The sequence below is a fragment of the Lacerta agilis genome, chromosome 14 (assembly GCF_009819535.1).
Source record: "Lacerta agilis isolate rLacAgi1 chromosome 14, rLacAgi1.pri, whole genome shotgun sequence".
NCBI classification, from domain to species: Eukaryota; Metazoa; Chordata; class Lepidosauria; order Squamata; family Lacertidae; genus Lacerta; species Lacerta agilis.
The window spans coordinates 16651744-16672244 of NC_046325.1; the positions used below are offsets into that span (position 1 = coordinate 16651744).

Below are 20501 nucleotides of genomic sequence, written 5' to 3' on the forward strand. Positions count from 1 at the left end.
CCCGCTTCATGTTTTTCTATCATCTGGCTGGTGGCTGTGTTTGTGTGCTCTGTATCTCCAGGTGCTGTGGGTGTGTGAGAGAGGTGCTTATGTGTGTGTGTGTGACGTCACTATCCGCAGTGGTCGCGCATTCAGATTCCAGTCACCAAGTCTGAGATTGGCACAGAGACAGATGGGCATCCCTCTGCCCTCTTTGCTTTTCTCTGCAAAAGAAATGAAGATGCGAGAGGGTAGCAAGCTGCACGGGAGAGGACTAGAGAGGAGCCATTTCACATTTTCATTGGAGGCCGGGTGGGGTGGTGGGAATATTAATGAGACCTGCTCTTGGATGCATTCTAATTGAAAAAGGGGTGTATTTTAATGACATTCCTTCCTCCTGCATGTCACAATACAGCAATATTATCAACACAAGAATGTGAGCTGGCTAAAGAGAGTTGGGTGCCTGGGGAGGAATTTCAGTGATGTCTAAAATACGGCTACCAGTCATAGGGGAAGGCAGCTGAAACCAAGGACTTCTGGGTTCTTTAGAAGGGTTGCCAACTTCTCAGCTAGCATTTCCTCCTGCACCTTTAACCGATTGGATGGCAGAATATTAGCAGACGGCGATGCTTGTTCTCATCCCCAAACAGGCTACACTTGCTGATTTAATCAGATCAAGTTCCTCTGGAAGAAAAAAAAAAGTGCTCAAGAAACACCCCCCCCCCCCATTGAGTTGGCAATTTTATTCCTTAAGTGCACATACAACAGATTATGGTTGGAGCCAGGACTCGTGGGTTTGATGAGAGGCACGTGCATAAGGTAGAGCTGCAGCTTAAAAACAAACGAAACCCTGGCAGGGCTTCCGTAGACGTTGATAGATAAAGAAATTCAACAGGTGCAGCACTTGGCATGGCTGTGAGAAAGCCGTTCCTCTGGAATGGATGCCCCACCAGAGTTCCCTCAAGAGGGACTGGATGTTAAAAGGGGGGGCGCTTGCTCCTGGAGGTTGCTAGGAAGCAGGGCTGCCGGGTTGTATTTTCCTGACCTGCCTCTCCCTTGCTGCGCAAAACACTGCCGAGAACCAAAAAAAGCTCCCTCGCCCTGTTTACATCTCAGGGTGTAACTGGAGAGCCTGAGGGCAGGAGGACCAGAATAACCGAGGGGAGAGACGTGTTCCTTGCTGGAGAGCATCCCCTACTCCCTCTCTCTCTTTCTCTGCCCCCACCCCCAGTGGGGACGCCCTGTCCCTAGGCTGAGATGCTGACAAGGAGGAATGGAAGATGGGCCGCGGCCTCCCTGCGTAGCAACGGCTGGGCAGAAGAAGAACCCAGGCACATTTTCAGCACTTGGTCCCCCCCCCCCCCACTCTCTGCCACCTCACCTTCCCACACACAAAGCCCCAGAAGAGCCCTCCTTGCCTTGCCACAGCTGATGCCAGGCCTCAGGGCCGGGCGAAAAATGAAGATGGCTCTTCGTATTTGGGAGGGGGGTGTATGTCCTTCTTAAATTGGTTTTTGGCATTTCTCTTGACTCATTTGTTCCAAACTGATTTTAATATTGTGTTTTTTTAAATCACTGTAACCTGCCCTGTAACATTATTGTAAATGGTGGATAATAAACTGAAATAATAATAACTCTGTGTGGTGTAAACATCATGCTGCGGTGACCAGAAGACACATTTGCTCTGATTCTTAAGAATTTGATTTTTTTTTTTAACGGCTGTTTCTTCTGCTTTCACATCTGTGCTGTTCAAAAGGCATTACCAAAAGGTCCAAAAGCACATTGGAAACTAATTTTAACCAACGGAGAACACTTTTACATTAATTTATTTGCCCCTGGATCATGGTGGTCCTCCAAGGAACCTGTGTGTGTGGCATAATAATTCTAGGGAAACTTTATAGGGTGCGCACTCTGAAAAGGGCCTTCTTTTTTTTTTTTTTTTTTAAAGCAGCCTGTCTCTTTAAGAGACCGGCCTTGCCTCTATGAGAAACTCTTCCCACCCTTTTTGGGTTTGGTTACCTCCATAGCTCATTAGGAACCCAACGTAACCTTAGCCTTGTCTGTGGAGCAGTTGAGTTGCTGTTCTGCTGCTTGTGAATAAATGCAAGTAATGAAATGGAGTTCTCCTCCTGCTGCTTCCGTGGTATTAGGGCAGACTTGTGGCATGGTTCCCCAGTGAGTACCCTTACCAAACCCACAGGATGCTACATGGTGTTAGAAGTGGATTACGGGTTGAATAGAGACACCTGTTTTAATATGGTGTGTGTCTGAAAATAGGCCAAGCCCCTCAAAGCCATCTAGAAATCCTCTTTGGATGCCAGAAGTTACTCTTTACACCCTCCTGAAGTGTTTCCGGGCAATACAAACTTGTCTACCCAGTAGGGCTGGTTCACATGTGCGCACAGATCAGCAAGTAATAATGTTGGATATATATCTGAGTGTGTGTGTGTGCTTCTTGCCCCCCATGCATAAGTACAGTTAAGTCTGAACAGAAATTAGCACCTAGGTGAAGGTAAAGGGACCCCTGACCGTTAGGTCCAGTCGCGGACAACTCTGGGGTTGCCATGTTCATCTCGCTTTACTGGCCGAGGGAGCCGGCGTACAGCTTCCGGGTCATGTGGCCAGCATGACTAAGCCGCTTCTGGCGAACCAGAGCAGTGCATGGAATCGCCGTTTACCTTCCCGCCAGAGCGGTACCTATTAATCTACTTGCAGTTTGATGTGCTTTCGAACTGCTAGGTTGGCAGGAGCAGGGACCGAGCAACAGGAGCTCACCTCGTCATTGGGATTCGAACCGCCGACCTTCTGATCAGCAAGCCTTAGGCTCTGTGGTTTAGACCACAGCGCCACCTGCGCCTAGGGCATTCTAAATTCAATACAGTTGTGAGATCGGCTTAATCCCCATTACTGCTTGTTCACAATTTATCAGGGTTGGGGAGGATCTGAGATTGTCAGACACAGACATCTTCGGAACACCAAAACTCTCAAGTTCTCCACATACCTAGCACCCAAACCTTCGTCATTGCACCTGAGTGCCCTTTGAACCCTTTAGCGCTGAATTTGAACAAACGGCAACTGGGTTTTCTGTGGATTGCTGTTTGTTCCAATTTAGCACTAAAGAACGGGTTTTCTGGGAGGAAGTGGCTTGGATCCATGCCTAGAAAACATGGCACAAGCAGGAAACTGCTGACACCTATGCTTTGTAGGCATGGGACAAGTGGGGATGAGGCCTAACTTAGCGATGCCTCTCATCAGCAGGGCAACCATGGTTACGGTTTGCCTTTTAATGTTAAAGCTTTAAAGAGCAATTACCATTAATGGACTCTAGGTATAAATTGACTGGGCGAGTGATGTAGCTTAGTCTTGTATCTTTAGGCTGCTAAGAAAATAAGGATGGAGAAAGTCTCAGGCAGAAGGCAAGAACAAGGGGGAGAAACTGATAAGTAATGCGGGGAGACTTAGAGGTCGCAGGGAAGTTGGAGTTGCGAGGATTCTTAGTAAAGTTGACTGGTCCCAACTTTACTAAGTGAGTTTCATGGCTTTGAACCTGGGCTTTCCTGAGCCCAGCCCAATGCTCTAACCACTACACCCTAGCAGTCTGTTTGTTTGCACCTCAGTCATAATCTCAGAAATCTTCCACAAGTTTGTGGGTGCCTGAACACCACGGATAAGATGGTTTCCTTTCATGCCATCTATCCTTTAAAATATCTTTGAGGGCTAGAAACTATGTTTGTTTGTTTGGAAAAGGAACCCAAGGGTCTTAACAGCTACAAATTCTCCACGATGTAGATTCAGGTGATAGTGGATTTTTACCACCTGCCATGGGACCCAGTCCCTGTCGCTCCCGCTCTCCTTTATTCCTTAACCTCTTTCCACTTTAGAGAGCGTAACACTCCCATCTTCTCTCAAAGCTTGCTTTTTTGCCCTTAGATCTGCGTTCCGCTTGTCACCTGGCTCGCTGATGCTACAACTTGACAGTCGTCTCTTCCCATCAACCCAAGCCAACACATGAATTTTCAGCACACAGAGTACACCAAGGAAAACGAGTTCTCTCTCGCAACTCCCACCCCAATCTTTCTTGGAGAAATTCACTTAGATGCAAAGCAGAACGGACAGCCTGGCAACGATGCCTCAGTGGCTCGTTCGTGGTAAGGCTTGGGCAGTGTATCCTGAAATTATAAGAACATTGAGAGCCTTTTCAGATCACAGGAGAGGGAAAGTTCTTTTTCTTTTTTTTCTTTTTTTAAAGCACATTTGCCCCAGTTGAGCATTATTAGCACAATATCCAGTTCGCAAAAAATGTGCCTGGGGGTGGGGGTGGGGGTCAATAGCCTTGCTCAAAGTGGGTCGGTTATGCTGCAAGTTAACTGCAATCTGTTCATTGGTCAGTGTTGATTTTAAACACAAGAAGTAAACACTCGTGCTGGAGAGTGGAAGCATGCAGCCTAGAGCCAGGGCTGCCATAAGGGTTGGCATCCTCTGGCAGCTGCCAAGGCCCATGCCTCCACAGAGGGCCCTGCCGTTCCCCCTTTCCATGGCCACCCGTTTACACACGCTATCCCTGTGGCCTAGAGGGATCATGCAACGAGCAATAAATATGAGACGGGGCAGCCACCGCCATTGCCTGTTCACTCATCCGCCCTTTCCTTCTGGGCGGTGGTGGGGATTGGGGCCAGAGTTAAAGGGAGACTGAATGAGTGATGTCAGCAAGGTGGAAGGAGTCCAACTGAGAGCGTCTTGCACCAATATGTAATACCCATCCTATCTAGAGAACCTGTGGCGCTTCAGATTCTGTTCAACTCCCACTATCTCCGGTGGGAGTCCATCAACTTCTGGAGGGTCGCATCCCTAGCCTAGAGCTAAACTTTAAAAGAATTTGTAAAAGGCAGTTGCTTTGGTAAGAATCTTTTGGTAGGTGTACCCCTCCTCCTTTTATTTTTAATTTTTTTTAAAATGGGCTCATGAGTGCACCCCCAGCTGTGTGTGTTATGGAAAGCTGAGCCTCCCAAGACAAGAAGGCCTGCAAACTTGAATCAACAGGTCAATCAGCTGAAACTTTTAACAGCCAATTTTAACCAGGCAGGACGGTTTTTAACAGCTGTGCCTGAGAGTTGGAAGCGCACAGTTGTAATGGTGATTGGTGTTCACTGGGAGTACTTGGGTAGGAGGCAGGGAGACCAACAGCAGGTGGAGCCAGAGCCAAGCCAGGCAGAGCCCCCCCCCCCCCCCCCGGTTGTAAGTCAGAAGGCAGGCAGGCAGGCGTTTGCAGAGGGTATACTGAGGCAGGTGAGGCAGTGCCCCACCCTCCCTGATGGGCCAGCCTCCGTTGCACAGCTGTTGTTGTTTAAGGCACTCACTTATGTGGTGTATTGCCATAATAAGATTGTGGTACAGAACTTCCTGAACTCTCAGCTTCAAGGGAGACTGCCAACAGCTCTCCGCATGGTCTTTGCCAGGGCTGAAAGAAAACCTTGCTCAGATTCAAAAAGTGGTGCATTTACAATGTCAAATCTGGAAACTCAAGTTGTGAGAAGTATGTATGTATGTATGTATGTATGTATGTATGTATGTAGGTGATTGATTTCTATATTAACGCCACTCCCCTTATTTATAGGTTTTGCCAAATTCTCCATAACATTTATATCAACGACCTAAGATTTAAGGGAGTCTTGTTGAGCAAAAATGCCCTGAAGAGCACTTAATGTGGGCATTTTCTACTCCCACCTTTTCTCCACAAGCTGAGAACTGCACCTGAGGAAGAGCTGCCAGCTGGACTGAGTCCTTGGCATTTAATATTTTCCATGCTTTCTTTAATACGTCAACTCTAACAAAAGGAAGAACCGGGAAATGTTAACTATTTTTTTTTAAAGGTGAGAGTAGGATAATTTTACTTTTTTGCATGAAAAATTCATATTTTGATAATGTGGCCTCTAGATTCATTTTGGCTGCTTCCAGATTGTCACTATATTCTGGTGGGATTTAACTGCGTACCGGCAAATTCAGGGTGCACAATTATAGTTGATCGGGAGAGCTTGTGCAACAAACCTGCTTTCCCAAAGGATTTGCTTTTTTGCAGTAAGGAAAGTGACAGGGAAATGCACAGGAAAGTGTGGCATGGCACTTGCTTTGATGCCACTTTGCCTAAACTTCCCACAGACAAATCAGAATTAAATAGCCAGTACCGCCTCATCTCCTTGCAAACAAATAGGGATGGGTGCCCAATAAGCAGTTTGTCTGGAAGTCCCCTCACTTTTGAAAGCACTGAGCTTCCTGGATGCTGGCAGGGTCTTTGACAGAAATTAATTATGGACTGTATCCACCCCAAGTTCCCAGAATGACTGGTTAAAAATCGCCCTGTGTTTCAGGGTACCTGTCCATAATTCCTTGGGATTTCTAGGCTGATCCCGTGTGTGGCTTTTTGCCACCACTTTTAATTTTCGTACTTGGAGGTTGAGGTTGTACGAAGAAGAAAAGGGAAGAAACTCAGTTTTACAGGGGAAGGAATGGGATTTTTGCTCAGCGTGGCACATCACTCAAGGGGGGAACTGAGACGAGAATCTAACACTTGACCACATGGCGTAGATTTAAAGGAGTCCAAGACACGGCCCCTCCATTGAGCTATAAATAGCCATTTATAAAAACTGGGTTTAAAATACAGCCCTTTATCCTCCCTCCCCTCGTAATTTCTCAGTTCATTAGCACAGCTGTCCCCTCATTCACAAGCAGAGCCCTTTCCTCATAGCCACCCCCCCACCAATCTAAAACAAAACAAGCACTAGAGGTTCTATTTACAAGTCACAAAACAGGGAAGGGGGAAAACTTGAGTCCAGAGGATGGAGAAAGAGGGCAGGCATGTAGGAGGGAGAAGGTCGGTTCTTTCTGCCCCCTAGGGGTGGGTGGAGGTATATGTATGTTTTGTGGTGTGTGTGTGTGTGTGTGAATATGTTTGTTGGCAGAATGAGAGAAAGAGAGACTTTGGGGTTCTCTCCCGTACGGTTTTTAGGAAGTGCTGCTGCTGCTGCGGCTTTTCATGCAGTATTCACAGGGCCTTTTGGGCAAGCCAGGGGTGGACAAAAGGATAAAGCAGCCTCCGCCAAAGATCAGGATAGCCCCAGCCGCCGCTGCACAAGCCACGGACCAGGAATACTCGTACTCCAGTGGGATGGTCTCATCCGAGCTGATAAGCCACCGAACCGAGTGCCGGAAAACCTCCAGACATATGAGCACCATAATGCCTAGAGAGGGAGAGAGAATAAGTGAGAAGGCAGTCCTGGGAGTTTCGACGATCTCCCTGCCCCATCCCTGGCATCCTCCTCAAATTCTAGTTGTGAACAGAGACCGCAAACAAAGGACTATGGGAAGCTTCGCAGATAGACATTTGGCTTAGAGTTAACTGGACCACATGAAGGTACATTGTGTTGTGTTTTCTTTTAACTGCATAGCTGTCAAGTTTCGGATTTGAAAATAAGGGATCAGCAGTCTCACCTATCCCGGGGACAGTCACATGTCAGTGGTGGGCGGGGCCAGAAGCAAAAGTGGGCGGAGCAGCAATGTAAACTTCAAGCGGGCTCGGGCAAAGAGGAGGGCAGCCAGCAAAGAGGAGGGCAGCCATGTGCTCCGCGCAATGGAGCCCCATCGTCTTCTTGTCTGATCCCATCAAAACAGGACAGGAAGCAGCAGCTGCTCAAAGGGAGCCAGGCTCCGCCCGCCAGCTAACCCTATTGGCTGGCTGAGGGGCTCGGCGGCAACGGATAGGGGCTGATGCAGGGGGAGGAATACACCCCCCTGTAAGCACGGGAAATGGCTCCCACTTGCTTTGAGGGCTGAGGCTTTTCTCTCCAAGTAGGCGAGGTCTTCCCACCCAGTCCCTGGCCAGCAGGGGAGGAGCTGCTTCCATTAAAAACGGGAAATTTAAGGGAAATAAAAAATAAGGGAGAGCAGCGGGAAACTACTTGAAATAAGGGAGAATCCCTGGGAAAACGGGATACTTGACAGCACTGTTAACTGTCACCAGTGGCTCACTTAACTCTGGGTGCTTACAGACCATCTTGTCCAGCACCCTGTTCTCACAGTGGCCAAGCAAGTGCCTGGAGGAAACCTGCAAGCAGGACCTGAGCACAGGAGCATTCTCCTTGCAACCTGCCATGGCTTCTAGCAACTAGCATCCAAATGCATCACTGCCTTCAACCATGGAGGCAGAGCATCGCCGCCCTGCTTAGCAAGCTTAGGTTTTCACAATTAAAGTAGTCTTGAAGTTCTTTTGCAACAAACCCACTTCTGTCTTCTCCCCTTTACTTTTGGTGGTAAGGAAAGCGATGGGAAAGTAAAGCGTGGGGTAACCATTGCTCGATGCAGCGTTGTATAACCTCCGCATGAACAAAAAAGAACGATCCAAACCAGACAGCATTGTGTAACCTCCCTGCTGAAAAAGTACCCAAACTTTATTGTTGCGTTCGATGCCCAGGGCCAATCAAACAAAATAGGAAGCACATAAAAAAATGCAACAGAGTGAAAGAGAATAAAATAGATCAAAAAAAATGGCAAGAGTAAAATGAGATGGGCATCAACGACTTAAAACAGGTCATGTAACCTCTCTGCTAATTTTGTGCAAGCAAACTGGGACAAATGGCCAATAAACAGGTTGCCTGGAAATGACGTTTGTTTTTCAGGAACGCAGTGGTTGAAGTAATGCAGGGAGTTCTGGGACAGCGCTGTGGGGGCAGACCAGGACAAGGGAAGGACTTTTTCAGGGTGGGCTGCCTTACCTGATATGATAAAGAAGCAAGATGCTGGTTTCAGGAGAAATTCAACCCCTTTGCTCAGAGCCACCGTGATGCAGAGGGACCCCATGGCCATTAGGGTGATGCTGACGAGGGACACAATGGCTGCCGTGATGTTCAGTTCTACACAGCGACGCCAACCAAGCCAGCAGGGCGGTGGAGGGAGATAAAGCAGACATTTGTAGACGCAAAGAGTGACAGATTCACAGTTACCCACTTGACCTGCTTCCTGTGTGTGTGTGTGTGGCACAGAAGGGAATACTCAGCCACTGTGGCATTACAGCGACACACAGCCACACAATCATGTGCTATGTGATAAACGGCCACGGCTGAGGTGTGGCGTTGAGTGAGGCCTGATAAGAATGGAAGTGTAGGAGATGGGACAGGGCAGCTGGAGAGAGGCTTGGTAAACCAGCCTGAAGGGACCTTGGGCTGCAGACGGAGAGGAATGCCAGAGAGAGATTCAGCTAACTGCAGGTTATTTTATGTTTTCGAAGGGAGTGCTGCCCGCCACTGCTTGTCTGTCCCAGCATGCCTCTGTGTAATCTGAGATCCTCTGAACAAGGCACAGGCCTTAACCTAAATAGCCTGCTTAAGGTTAAGATTATTAACAGTTTTTAATAGCTTTAGACAGCAGCATGCCACCCCACCCCTGTTAAACTAGGGCAGGAGTGATGGATTGACTAATCAACCAAAAACATGGGCAGATCTTTTTAGTTTTCTAAAAGTTATTTTGCCTTCAAGGATTTGTATAAAACTGCAGGTGCTGGTTAAAATAATCCCTCCTGGCTTTCTCCCACTCTTCTAACTGTGGTGACGTTTGCTGTGACACATGCTCCAAAAACAAAAGGAAGGGCGCCTATTGCTTCAGAGCTCTTGCTTTTTAATAAAAACAAAAAATGTATGCGTTTCCAAATGATTGCTCAGTGGATTCATTCACGAAAACACGTGGTTGACTGACCGCGATTTCCTTAATCAGGTGGCAGTCCCAGTACTGACCCCCGTTTTTCTCCTCGAGTTTCAGTTTGTGGAACGGCCTGCCTGAGGGAGGAGCTCTGTGAAACTCAAAAGCCTGCACAATGCACTGTGTGTGATGGCAGAGACTCTCGCTCTTCAAGAGTGGGCCTTCCCTGTACATGTGTCGCATTGGGGAGGAGAAGGTGTGTGGTAGAAAAGGCTAAAAAGGTGCGGAGGGTCATGTCTTTGTGTGAGCTGAAGCGTTCCTTTGACCTGCCACGTTTACTGTTTACTTATCCTACCCCTCACACCCAAAGTCTGTAAAACAGATGAGCATAAAATGGCGGGCAATTCAGTTACCGTATTTTTTCGTCTATAAGATGCCCCCATGTATAAGACGCTCCCTATTTTAGGGGACTCAGATTTAAGAAAATTGGGGGGGGGGGAGATGGCCCAGAGTATAAGATGCCCCCTAATTTTTGACATTTTTTTAGGGGGGGGGACCTAGTCTTATACATGGAAAAATACTGTAATTCCAAATCCATCTCTCCTGTTGCTTCCCCGCCAGCCAGATGGCACCTGCTTGGAGGAAAGTACACTGGATGGTGAGGAGCTACAAATGTCTATGTGTAGGAAAGTCCCCTGAGACCCTTTGCCTCTTTAAATATTGTTTGTTAACTGACCAGATAAAGCTGTTGTTGTTATTATTATTCTGATCTAAGATTCCTTTAAGAGTATTGGCTGCCCCAGCATTGAAGAATCCTGTTTAGAAGCGACATAAAGGGTCATGTCATATATTGTTTTAATTGTGTTTTATTGATACTTTATTTAAGTTTGTAAACCACTCTGAGCTTTTGGGCAGAATGGTGGGATAATAACGTAATAAACAGGGGCATTTTTAATTTGTTCCTGCTGGGATTTTGCACGGCGGGCCAACATGGCTCCCTGTTTTCGATGGGTTGATGGACTCACCTTTTTTAGTAGTCCTCTGGAAGATGTGAGCATTCTCCCCAGTAGTGAAGAATTTGAAATAAGAACAGTTGGCTTCTGAAAGGAAGGCAGGAAAAGGGCATTGGAAAAAAAATAAGAGCAGAAGGTGAAGGAGGGAAAATAAATGGAAGCTATTATAAATTCTCATCACACACTTTGTGCCAAATATATATGGTGTAGAATTTTTTTAAAATGTGCTTTGCTGGTGGTATAGTTTTCCGGTTTTGTGCAAATCTGATGGATCAAAAAGAAGTGAATGCACCAATAAAGTAGTGGTTATGGGAAGGGGAGTAGCAGAAAGTGTCAATTGATCCACCCACCCCAAAACAGAGAAACAAATAGTCTGTGACCCTGAGTGGAGCACTTTGGAGCCCAGTTTTACCCAATTTATCAGATTATCCCTGTACAGTATCAGATACACCCTAATTCAGTGTTTTTCAACCTTTTTTGGGCAAAGGCACACTTGTTTCATGAAAAAAATCACGAGGCACACCACCATTAGAAAATGTTAAAAAATTTAACTCTGTGCCTATATTGACTATATATAAAGTAATTTTTCAATTTTTCCCACGGCACACCAGGCAACATCTCGCGGCACACTAGTGTGCCGCGGAACACTGGTTGAAAAACACTGCCCTAATTTACAAGGGGTAAGCATAAAAAACTGTTGTTACATAAATTAAATGGAATTGCAAAAAGCTGCAAGCACATAGTAAAAAATGGTGTGGTCCAGTCTGAAGCGACATAGGTAGTGGAGAACACAAGAATGCAAATTCACTGCTCTAAGATGCCGCTAGCTAGGATGCTTAAGTTAAAATGCAAATATATATCCCTGCTTTCTCTCTATCCTGCTTAACACTAGAGCAAAATGCACTGTGGGTCCATTCTCCTAGAGCAGAGTTCCCCAACCTGTGGGTTGTGGCAAAGCCTTTGCAAGTGGGTCACAGGCTTTAAAAGTAAACCCCAAATAATTACTGCTTCTAATCCTTAACTGGTACGATGAGTACCTCTTTCAACTTTTTGTTTCGTTGGCATATTATAACACTGTGTTGACACTTGTAACCGAGCATCAGAAAGGCTCGAGTCTTAGATCTTGACACCTGGGAGCTGCTCTCTGCCGGCTGGTGGCAGATCCAGTGACAGTTCACCGTAAGATGCTCGTAGAGGGAGTTGTTTTGAGTGACTGTTACAGCTCACCTCGGCTGTGCAGGCTCTTCGGCCCCTGTCAACCAATTCCGCATTGACAGGGGAGTTGCATAAATTTTTTGCTAGGATGCCTCAAGGAATTGTTATAAAATAGGCAAACTTCAATGAAACTCGCTCGAAACCAGTGGCTGCTGAAGAAGTAAGGAGTAAAATCCATGTGACAATAAATTGATACCACATAAATTATTATTATATACATGTGGAACTCATCACTAAAATACAGTGGTGCCCCGCTAGACGAAAATAATTTGTTCTGCGAAAATTTTCGTCTAGCGGGTTTTTCGTCTAGCGAAGCGGCAATGACAGCCGCGCTTTCGCTAGACAAAAAAAAAAGGACGAAAAATTTTCGTCTTGCGAGGCAGCCCCATAGACTTTTTCGTCTAGCGGGGCAGCCTCCCGCTAGACGAATGCCTTTGTCTAGCGAGTTTTTCTTCTAGCGAGGCATTCGTCTAGCGGGGCACCACTGTATAACGTGAGTGGAAAATAGCTCAGTTTGTTTAACCACAAATGTTGTGACAGTCCCTTTTCCTACAGTTGTATACATTATAGATTAGTTGGCATCTGCCTGTCCCGGGATACAATGGAAGAGTGTGCCTTTGGGGGCGAAGTCAAACTGTTGGGAGGTTATTATAGACTACACATGCTACTATATGCAGTGCATTTGCTAATTTTGCAACATGCAACATTGGCTCTGGGATAGCTCAGTTGGTAGAGCATGATGAGCCTCTTGATCTCAGGCTCGTGAGTTCAAACCCCACGTTAGGCAGAAAATTCCTGCATTGCACGTTAGGCAGAAAATTCCTCATGGTCCCTTCCAACTCTACAGTTCTATGATTCTATAACCTCGCTGCAAACAAGTCAGAATGAATGCTCAAGAAAGAACAGGCATCATAAGATTTGTGCAAGCAAAACAGGATGAACAGGTCATCTGGAGAAGCCTCTAAAAGCAAAAAGCAGAGAGCACATCACAATTTCTTAAAATGCTGCACAATTCTGTGGTAACTTAGAAACGGATAGACGCCTAGATTTTCCAAATTCCCACTGTATTTGCTGGTGGATATAGATTTTAAGCATCGTATAGGGATATTGATGAGAAACTCAGGAGTTAAGGTAATGACTCTGCAATTAGCCAATGTTACGCGCGCGCGCACACACACACTTTGCTCAGGAAGGAGACAATTTCTGGTACATGGCAACTGAAGCAGAGGGTTTGGGGGCAAAGAAAGATTCCTTGCCTCTCATGCCTCAGGGATTGTCCTTTCTGAGATTTTACATTGCCTGGTGGAGTGGATTTAATTGTGTCCCCAGAGAGAAAAGAGTTAGCAATTATTGCAGCCTTTGCAGCTGGACGAATTCCAGGTAGCCCCAGGGTTTGGGGAGCAAGTGCACCATGTGGCTGAGTGAGAGAGAATGTGCATGCATGCATGTGTGCGACATTTACAGGAATTATAATTGTGCTCACAAATATGCTCAATGTTAAGTCTACTGGCTCCCTGGTTCTACCCAACAACAGCTGCCTCTAGGTTTTTGACCAGTAGGGTTATATTCAAAGGAAGGCAGGGAAAGAGGGGAAGGTTATGGTCTGGCACAACATCACATGTAGTTGCGAGATGTATACGCAATACATTAATAGTGTGACAGGGCCCTGGTATGTTTAATAAGTGTGTAGAAGAGGATGTGGCCCGTAGTGTTCTGACAAGGCCCACTACTGGTACAAGTGCCTCCCCTAGTTGCCTTGCACCTGGCAGTGGCAGGCGGCCATTTTATATTCTCAGAGCAATCTCAATGCAGTGTCGCTTTGGGGCACTCTGAGAAATTAAAATGACTGCCTGCCACTGTCACCACCAGCTAAGCACACCACCGGGGTCCTATCAATGTAGAAGGAGCCCCAAAAGAAGGCAATTTGCCAAGGGCTCCCTCAAATGTGGTGCTGGTCCTGGACAACATAGACGATGAAAAAATGAAAGAACGGCATCTCTGAGCATATGCTTGATCCAGGAAACTTTATTTGGAGTGTACAAAAACGCTGAATTAGAGAATACAGTATACTTTCAGATCTCTCCTCAACCCCGCCCTCAGGCTAACTAGACTAAATTGAATTTGGTTCAGAATTGCACTCTGGCCCAAAATTCATTTTCTGATGTCAGTTCTAATTATTAAATGGTGAGTTATCTCACTCTGAAAAGCAGTGATGTCTTACCTAACTGTCCTCTAGAACTGCGGAGAGTTCAAGGCGCACACCATATTATATTAAAATTATATAAGGGCAAAGGAAGAATGGAGATTAGTGATGACAATCAATCTGAATTGATTGCTGAGTTTCAAGCACTACAGTTGTCCTTGGGAAAATAAATTTCCCAGCTGCTACTAGCATAGCAGGACACCAGGCAGCAGAGGAAGAAGGGAAAACCATCCTCCTTCACTTGCTGCCTTCGCTGGAGCCACCATTACCACCAAATAAATAGATTGGAGAAAAGGGTACTGTGAGGACGTTCAGTGGTTGCTCATGAGTAAAGCGCCAAACACAGAACTTCTAAAACTAAGTTCTTTATTGTGCACAGCTATATACAGTGGAGCAAAAGATCAAACGTCCATCTCATCCCTCCGCAGAGTCCAGGAATGAACCCTTCCGGTTCTTTGTCCAGCAAAAGAGGCGCGGGATTCTGAACCCCCGCCTCCCCCTTCCACGTCCTTCTTGCCTGCGCCCTCGGAGCGTGGGAACCTGACCCCGTTCCCCGCTTTCCCCTCGGCGCTGAGGCTTTGCGATCCTCTCAGAGCCCCTGCACCGCCTTCCTGCCTCCGACTCCCCCTCCCCACTGGAGGAATGGTCGCTTCTGGCTGAGGAGGGGGAGGACGAGCTGGTGAATAGCTTAGGGGGTTCTCTATACTGCGAAAGCTCCCGCGACTCCCGCAGCCGTGGGGAGGGGGGTTTCCTGACAGGTACGTTTGTATACCACCCTCTGGAAATGACCATCCAAGTAGGATCGGACCCACTGCAAAGCAGTGCCACACACTCATAACTCAGAAAGCTGCTCCAGAAGGATACCATGGATACCAGCTGCTGAGAGGTCGAGGAGAATTAACAGGGACACATTTCCCGTGTCTCTCTCCCAACAGAAATTTGCACCCTGACATCAAACAGCCTTGGAAAGACTTTACAATTTGATTTGTTGAATATATAAACTGGCTCACGCAGTTTGAGCATACGGATGGAGGGGGGGGGAAATATTAGCCCCACTTCCTTTCCTCAGACACCAATTTTGTGTGTAAAGCTTTGTCGGTGAGCCGAGAGCAATGCTGAGGTAGACTGCTGAAATATAGTGCTTTGCCCAAGACAACTCCATCCATGACTTTTTCTTTTTAACATATTACACGCCAGCAAACTTGCATATGATTGCCGTGTGTACACTTTCCAGACATGTCTTCCAGTGGTTAGTTACTCAGAGTCGGGCCTAGCTAAGCAAAACGCAGGGATGGCTCTAGTTACAGGGAGATAAGCCAAGAGTATTAGCCAAGTAATTGGCTCCAATCCCCGTTTTCCGGGCTGCGCTCCAAGCTGCGGCCCACCAGCCCAAGCCGATGATTGAGTTACAGCACAGTCACTCAACCCTGTCAGGCTAAGAAAGAAAGCAATTGCTCCTGGACCCAACCGTGGGAGACAGCTGAATATAGGGGCCCTGGCTCTCAGCCTTCCCATTATGTCACACCAAGCCCCATTTCCTTCCCACAGCAACCAAAAACAGTTGCCACAACTCCCTTGATTTCACTTTCCCTTCCTGGACCTGGACAATCCAGGAGTCCTGGCTTTCAGCCAGATGTAAGCCATCAAGCTACACCCTATTCCAGTGGGCCTGGTTGTCCATTTCGCTAATCCATGATTGATTTGCTTGATGTATTTTTAATCCCATCCTTCCTTGAATGAACTCAGGGCCAAGAGCCAGGTGTGTGAATGTGTCTGTGTGTCCCTTTCATCCCCACAACAGCCCCGGGAAGCAGGTTGGGGCTCAGGGTCCATCCGCACTTAAATTTCCTCCACAATTTTTTACAAGCACGGCCCACACTTTAAAGCTCCGTGTGCAACCACTCTTTGTTTCGCACCAGAGTTTTCCCTGCAAAAACTTCCTCTTTGCTGAAAAATGGCAATTCGCAGAAAACCCAAATTTGCCATTTATTACAGCTTTAAAGAGACAAGTTTTCAACGTCACCGAATAAGCTTTGTGGCTAAGGACTGGGCTTGAACCCAGGCCTCTCTAGATCCATGGTTGCCAAATTTAATCTCTTCCTATGAGCCACTTGAAAATTGCTGAGGTCCTTAAAGGGGGTGACGGGGACCACTTACCGGTAATGATTTTTTCCCCTGCCTGTTGCAGCAATTGCAGTTCCATATAATTCAAATTGTAATACAATATAAGAAACGAAAGAAGCAATAAATATACAACTGAAAATCAGTATGAATATTTAATGTGATGGATGTGTCATATTCAGCCACAAACCCACAGACACACCACAGATCACCTGAATGAGCTTCGTGGACCACTGGTGGTTCATAACTACAGTTTGGGAACCACTGCTTTGAATGTAAATCTAACACTCAAAATCATTACACCTCACAGGTGTAGCAGTTGCAACACACAATGGTGCCTTCTTACTAGCTGACTCCTTGTTCATATACCTGTACTCCTTATGATCCCTTTTTAAACGTTGTAACTCCTCCTGTTTGCTTCATGGGGATAGAGGAGTTCTGCCAATTTTGAAAATTAAAAAGGAAACAAGAAGGCAGCCTTAGTGCAGGGCATTTTTCTGAGGTCAGAATCAATCGCCTGGAGTTGCATGATGCCACAGGAGCCTCATGCTGATTTCTTACCCTCAGTCAGACATGCTTCAGGCACCCATTCCCATTATGGTAATAATTATTATTAATAACAGACACTCTCGTTAAAATATGTTGGTCTTTAGTTTTATTAATAGCATGCATATACGACTGAATAGAAAAAAAATATCTCTCTCTAATGATGCCCCAGGTTCTTCCACCTGAGGCAGGTTGTGCACCACCTTGCCCAATCAATAGAACCTAAGGCAGCTTCCTGTGCCTATTCATGGTCAAAGGGGGACTGTGGAGTAAAGCAGTCTTGGCAGGTGGCTAGGTCTGGGTGCCCACCATTTAAATTTCCCACTGTGCCCCAGAATGGTGCTCAGTGGTGGTGGTGGGATTGGGAGGAATTAAAATGGCAACTGCAAACCTGTCACCTCCTACTGCTTCAGGAACGTGGGGGGGGGGGGCAAATGCAGCCCCCCCAAGCTTCTCTGTCTGGCCCTTGGGAGTCTCCTCACACTCCATCACACCCCTAGGCACGGCTTTGCACCCTTGCTGAATGTTTTTGCCTGGCTGAAAAATGCCCTTGAACTTTGATGGACCAGCAGGCTGGTGCAGCCATTTAAAATCTTTTGACTAGCCAGTCGTTTGCTCTATGTAAATTATTTTTATATTTTATTTTTGGAGACTGCCCTGATCCATAGCTGTCAACTCTCCATTTTTTTGTGGGAAATTCCCTTATTCCAGTGCAGTTTCCCACTACAAAAAAAGGAAAGTTGACAGCTATGGCCGTTTCCCAGTGCAAGAAAAAGGAAGGTTGACAGCTATGCACCTGATCTTTTATTACAGGGTAGTATATATAACTAAATAAAATAAATGCTTCCTCTTGCTTGGATGGAGGCTAGAGAGGGATATTGTAGGTATGTGTAGAAATCAGCCTACTGGCCCCTTTGCCTCCCACCACTGCCATGTGACTCCTTGAAGGTGTGTCATCCTCAGGCTGAGAAAGGTTGCCCCCTCCTGAGGTCAGCCCAAGTGGAGTCCATCAGGGTGGGAGTTGGCATTTAGTCAGGACCCCTTTGAACCTGGAGCCAGTCCTGAAGGCACACAATGCAGCAACCTTGCTAAAGCTAAGCAGGCCTCGGCCTGGATGAGTGGGGAGCATTACCATACAGCACCTTGAGTTGCATGGAAGAAAGGTAATAAACAAAGAAATATCTCCTCCAAATAGCTCTGGGTGCACCAACCAACCAATCAAAACAAGTTCAGATAAAGGGTGAAGGGACAGAAGAGTGTAGATTACAGTATCTTAGAAGTAAACATTGCTAATTACAGTATTTGGCTAAATCAGAGATGGAGAAAATCTGACCCTCCAGACTGGATGACAACTCTCATCATTCCTGACCATTGGTCACCCCGGCTGGAGCGGGGAATCAACAATATTTTGTGGGCCACAGGTTCCAAGCCCTTGTCTAAATGACAGTGTTAATGGTGGAGTGTTAGTGCATACTTTATGTGGTACAAGTACATTTTAGCCTATCTTATTCAGCCCTTTTCAGGCACTCATTTGTGTAGCATAAATGCCCATGAGTAGCAGGCATGTGGCCACAGGCTCCCAACCTATGCATATTTGTAAGAATGTACAGATAATTTAATGATCAGTTTTGGTCAGCATAAGAGCCTGCCACTCCCCCATGGGTATTTATTCTATGCAAATGAACAACTCTATTTATTTGGAAGTCTTATTGACAGCTTGTCCTTAGGACTTGGAGGTTTTTGTTTGTGTCCCGTATTATTTGTTCATGTGCTTTAAATGCTAAGTTCCAGTATTCAAAACATGTGAACAGTACCTTTTTGTCTGCAGCTGAAGAAGATATGAATGATCCTTCATGATTACATCTCAAACACAGTGAAGTGAAATCTCGTACAGGTGATGGTGAAGGCCAGAGTCTAAATAATGTGGAGCAATTTTTACTGGAGAGATTTGACTTCTAACTGGAAGTTTAACCTGCTTTGCTTGGACATTATTGCTTTGAAGCGTGTTTATACTTCAGTTTTTCCACTGACCTGGTAAGTTTAATTTTGCTTCAAGTGCGTGTTTTCTTATGGATCTTTAATAGCATATTAAATTTGTGATTAATGACACAGTACATACATGTGGTTCCCAGGCAGTCTCTCATCCAAGCACAAACTAGACCCAGACCTGCTTAGCTTCAGCAAGGTGACGGCATCATGTGCCTCCAGACCATACCATTCTGGAAAGACTTTTACACATTAACTGTGCAGCAAACAAGTGATAGCTATGCATGTGTGAATTGGTCCTGGAATGCAGTTTTGAATAGGCAGCAGGTAAAAATAAGAGCTGCTTGTCAGTAGATTAGGGTTGATTCAAAAATATGTGATATTATGTCTTTAAGATTAATCCTGCCTATGACAGTAATGGGTTTTATTTTATTCTATATTTAAACGTGTGCTCAGCCCTTTATTTTTATTGTGCCAGCCTGGTGTGTATTTTTGCTGCTGCTGTTAGCCTAATTAAAAACAAAACAAAAACCAAAACAAGGAGTTGTGATATTGTAGTTAAGAGTGTCAGACTTGAATGGTGGAAACTGAGGTTCACCCCCCACCTCACCTGCCATAACCTCACTAGTGACCTTGGGCCAGTAGTCTTAGCCTAACCTACCTAACGAAATTAGAAGACGCCTGCTTCTTGGGAGAAAAGCAATGACAAACCTAGACAGCAGCTTAAAAAGCAAAGACATCACCTTGCCGACAAAGGTCCGTATAGTTAAAGCTATGGTTTTCCCAGTAGTAATGTACGGAAGTGAGAGCTGGACCATAAAGAAGGCTGATCGCCGAAGAATTTATGCTTTTGAATTATGGTGCTGGAGGAGACTCTTGAGAGTCCCATGGACTGCAAGAAGATCAAACCTATCCATGCTTAAAGAAATCAGCCCTGAGTGCTCACTAGAAGGACAGGTTGAGGCTCCAGTACTTTGGCCACCTCATGAGAAGAGAAGACTCCCTAGAAAAGACCCTGATGTTGGGAAAGATGGAGGGCACAAGGAGAAGGGGACGGCAGAGGATGAGATGGTTGGACAGTGTTCTCAAAGCGACTGGCATGTGTTTGGCCAAACTGCGAGAGGCAGTGAAGGATAGGCGTGCCTGGCGTGCTCTGGTCCATGGGGTCACGAAGAGTCGGACACGACTGAACGACTGAACAACAACAAAACCTACCTAACAATGTTGTGATGATAAAATTTATATGTGAAAGACAACTGTGTGTGCTGCCTTGAGCTTATTGGAGGTAAGGCAGGATATAAAAATAATAAATAAACGAAGTTCTGTTTTCCTGAGTTTTTAAAATAACCTTTTATGTTTGTATTGCTGCCTTTAATTGTTGCCATGCTGCTGCTACTATGTTTATTATATATCAGTTTTTGGCCCTTGCTGCTAATTTACTCACCTTATGTTGATTAGCTTTGCCACCAGCTGCTTCCCAAATAAGTACTTGTTAGATAATTAATGCTGAAGCATGCTTTAAAAATCCTCAGACTTTTGAGAGGTTTTTGTTATTCTATCTAACCCTCATTCTTCTTCAGATATTCCTCAACTTGAAAAAGAGAATGGGAGGGTCACTGCAGAGCCGCAGCTGTCAGAGGTCATTCATATAGCTGGATATCAGACAAATCCAATTCTTCAGAAATCCAGTAAAGCCTTGCAGCTCTAGGACTGGAGTTCACCAAACACCAAATGTGAATTTCACTTATAGAGTG

General features: G+C 46.0%; 1 protein-coding gene and 1 long non-coding RNA gene across 3 annotated transcripts in view; one reads left to right on the plus strand and one right to left on the minus strand.

The window, feature by feature from the left end:
• The first annotated feature begins 1994 nt into the window (after positions 1-1994).
• LOC117059073 lies at positions 1995-18786 on the plus strand. 2 transcript variants are annotated; one of them, XR_004427891.1, is made up of 3 exons: positions 1995-2086; positions 3910-4127; positions 18590-18786. It is a non-coding gene; the product is annotated as an uncharacterized LOC117059073 (long non-coding RNA). The 2 variants fall into 2 exon arrangements; XR_004427892.1 differs by having other exon boundaries at positions 2068-2154.
• The window catches only part of CACNG6 (calcium voltage-gated channel auxiliary subunit gamma 6), a 36450-nt gene continuing 22537 nt past the window's right edge, over positions 6589-20501 (minus strand). Inside the window, exons 2-4 of the mRNA XM_033170564.1 lie at positions 10689-10763; positions 8745-8882; positions 6589-7214 (exon numbers count right to left, since the gene is read on the minus strand). Of these exons, the coding sequence (XP_033026455.1) occupies positions 6979-7214; positions 8745-8882; positions 10689-10763 (449 nt within the window). The 3' untranslated portion in view covers positions 6589-6978. The remainder of the gene's footprint in view (positions 7215-8744; positions 8883-10688; positions 10764-20501) is intronic.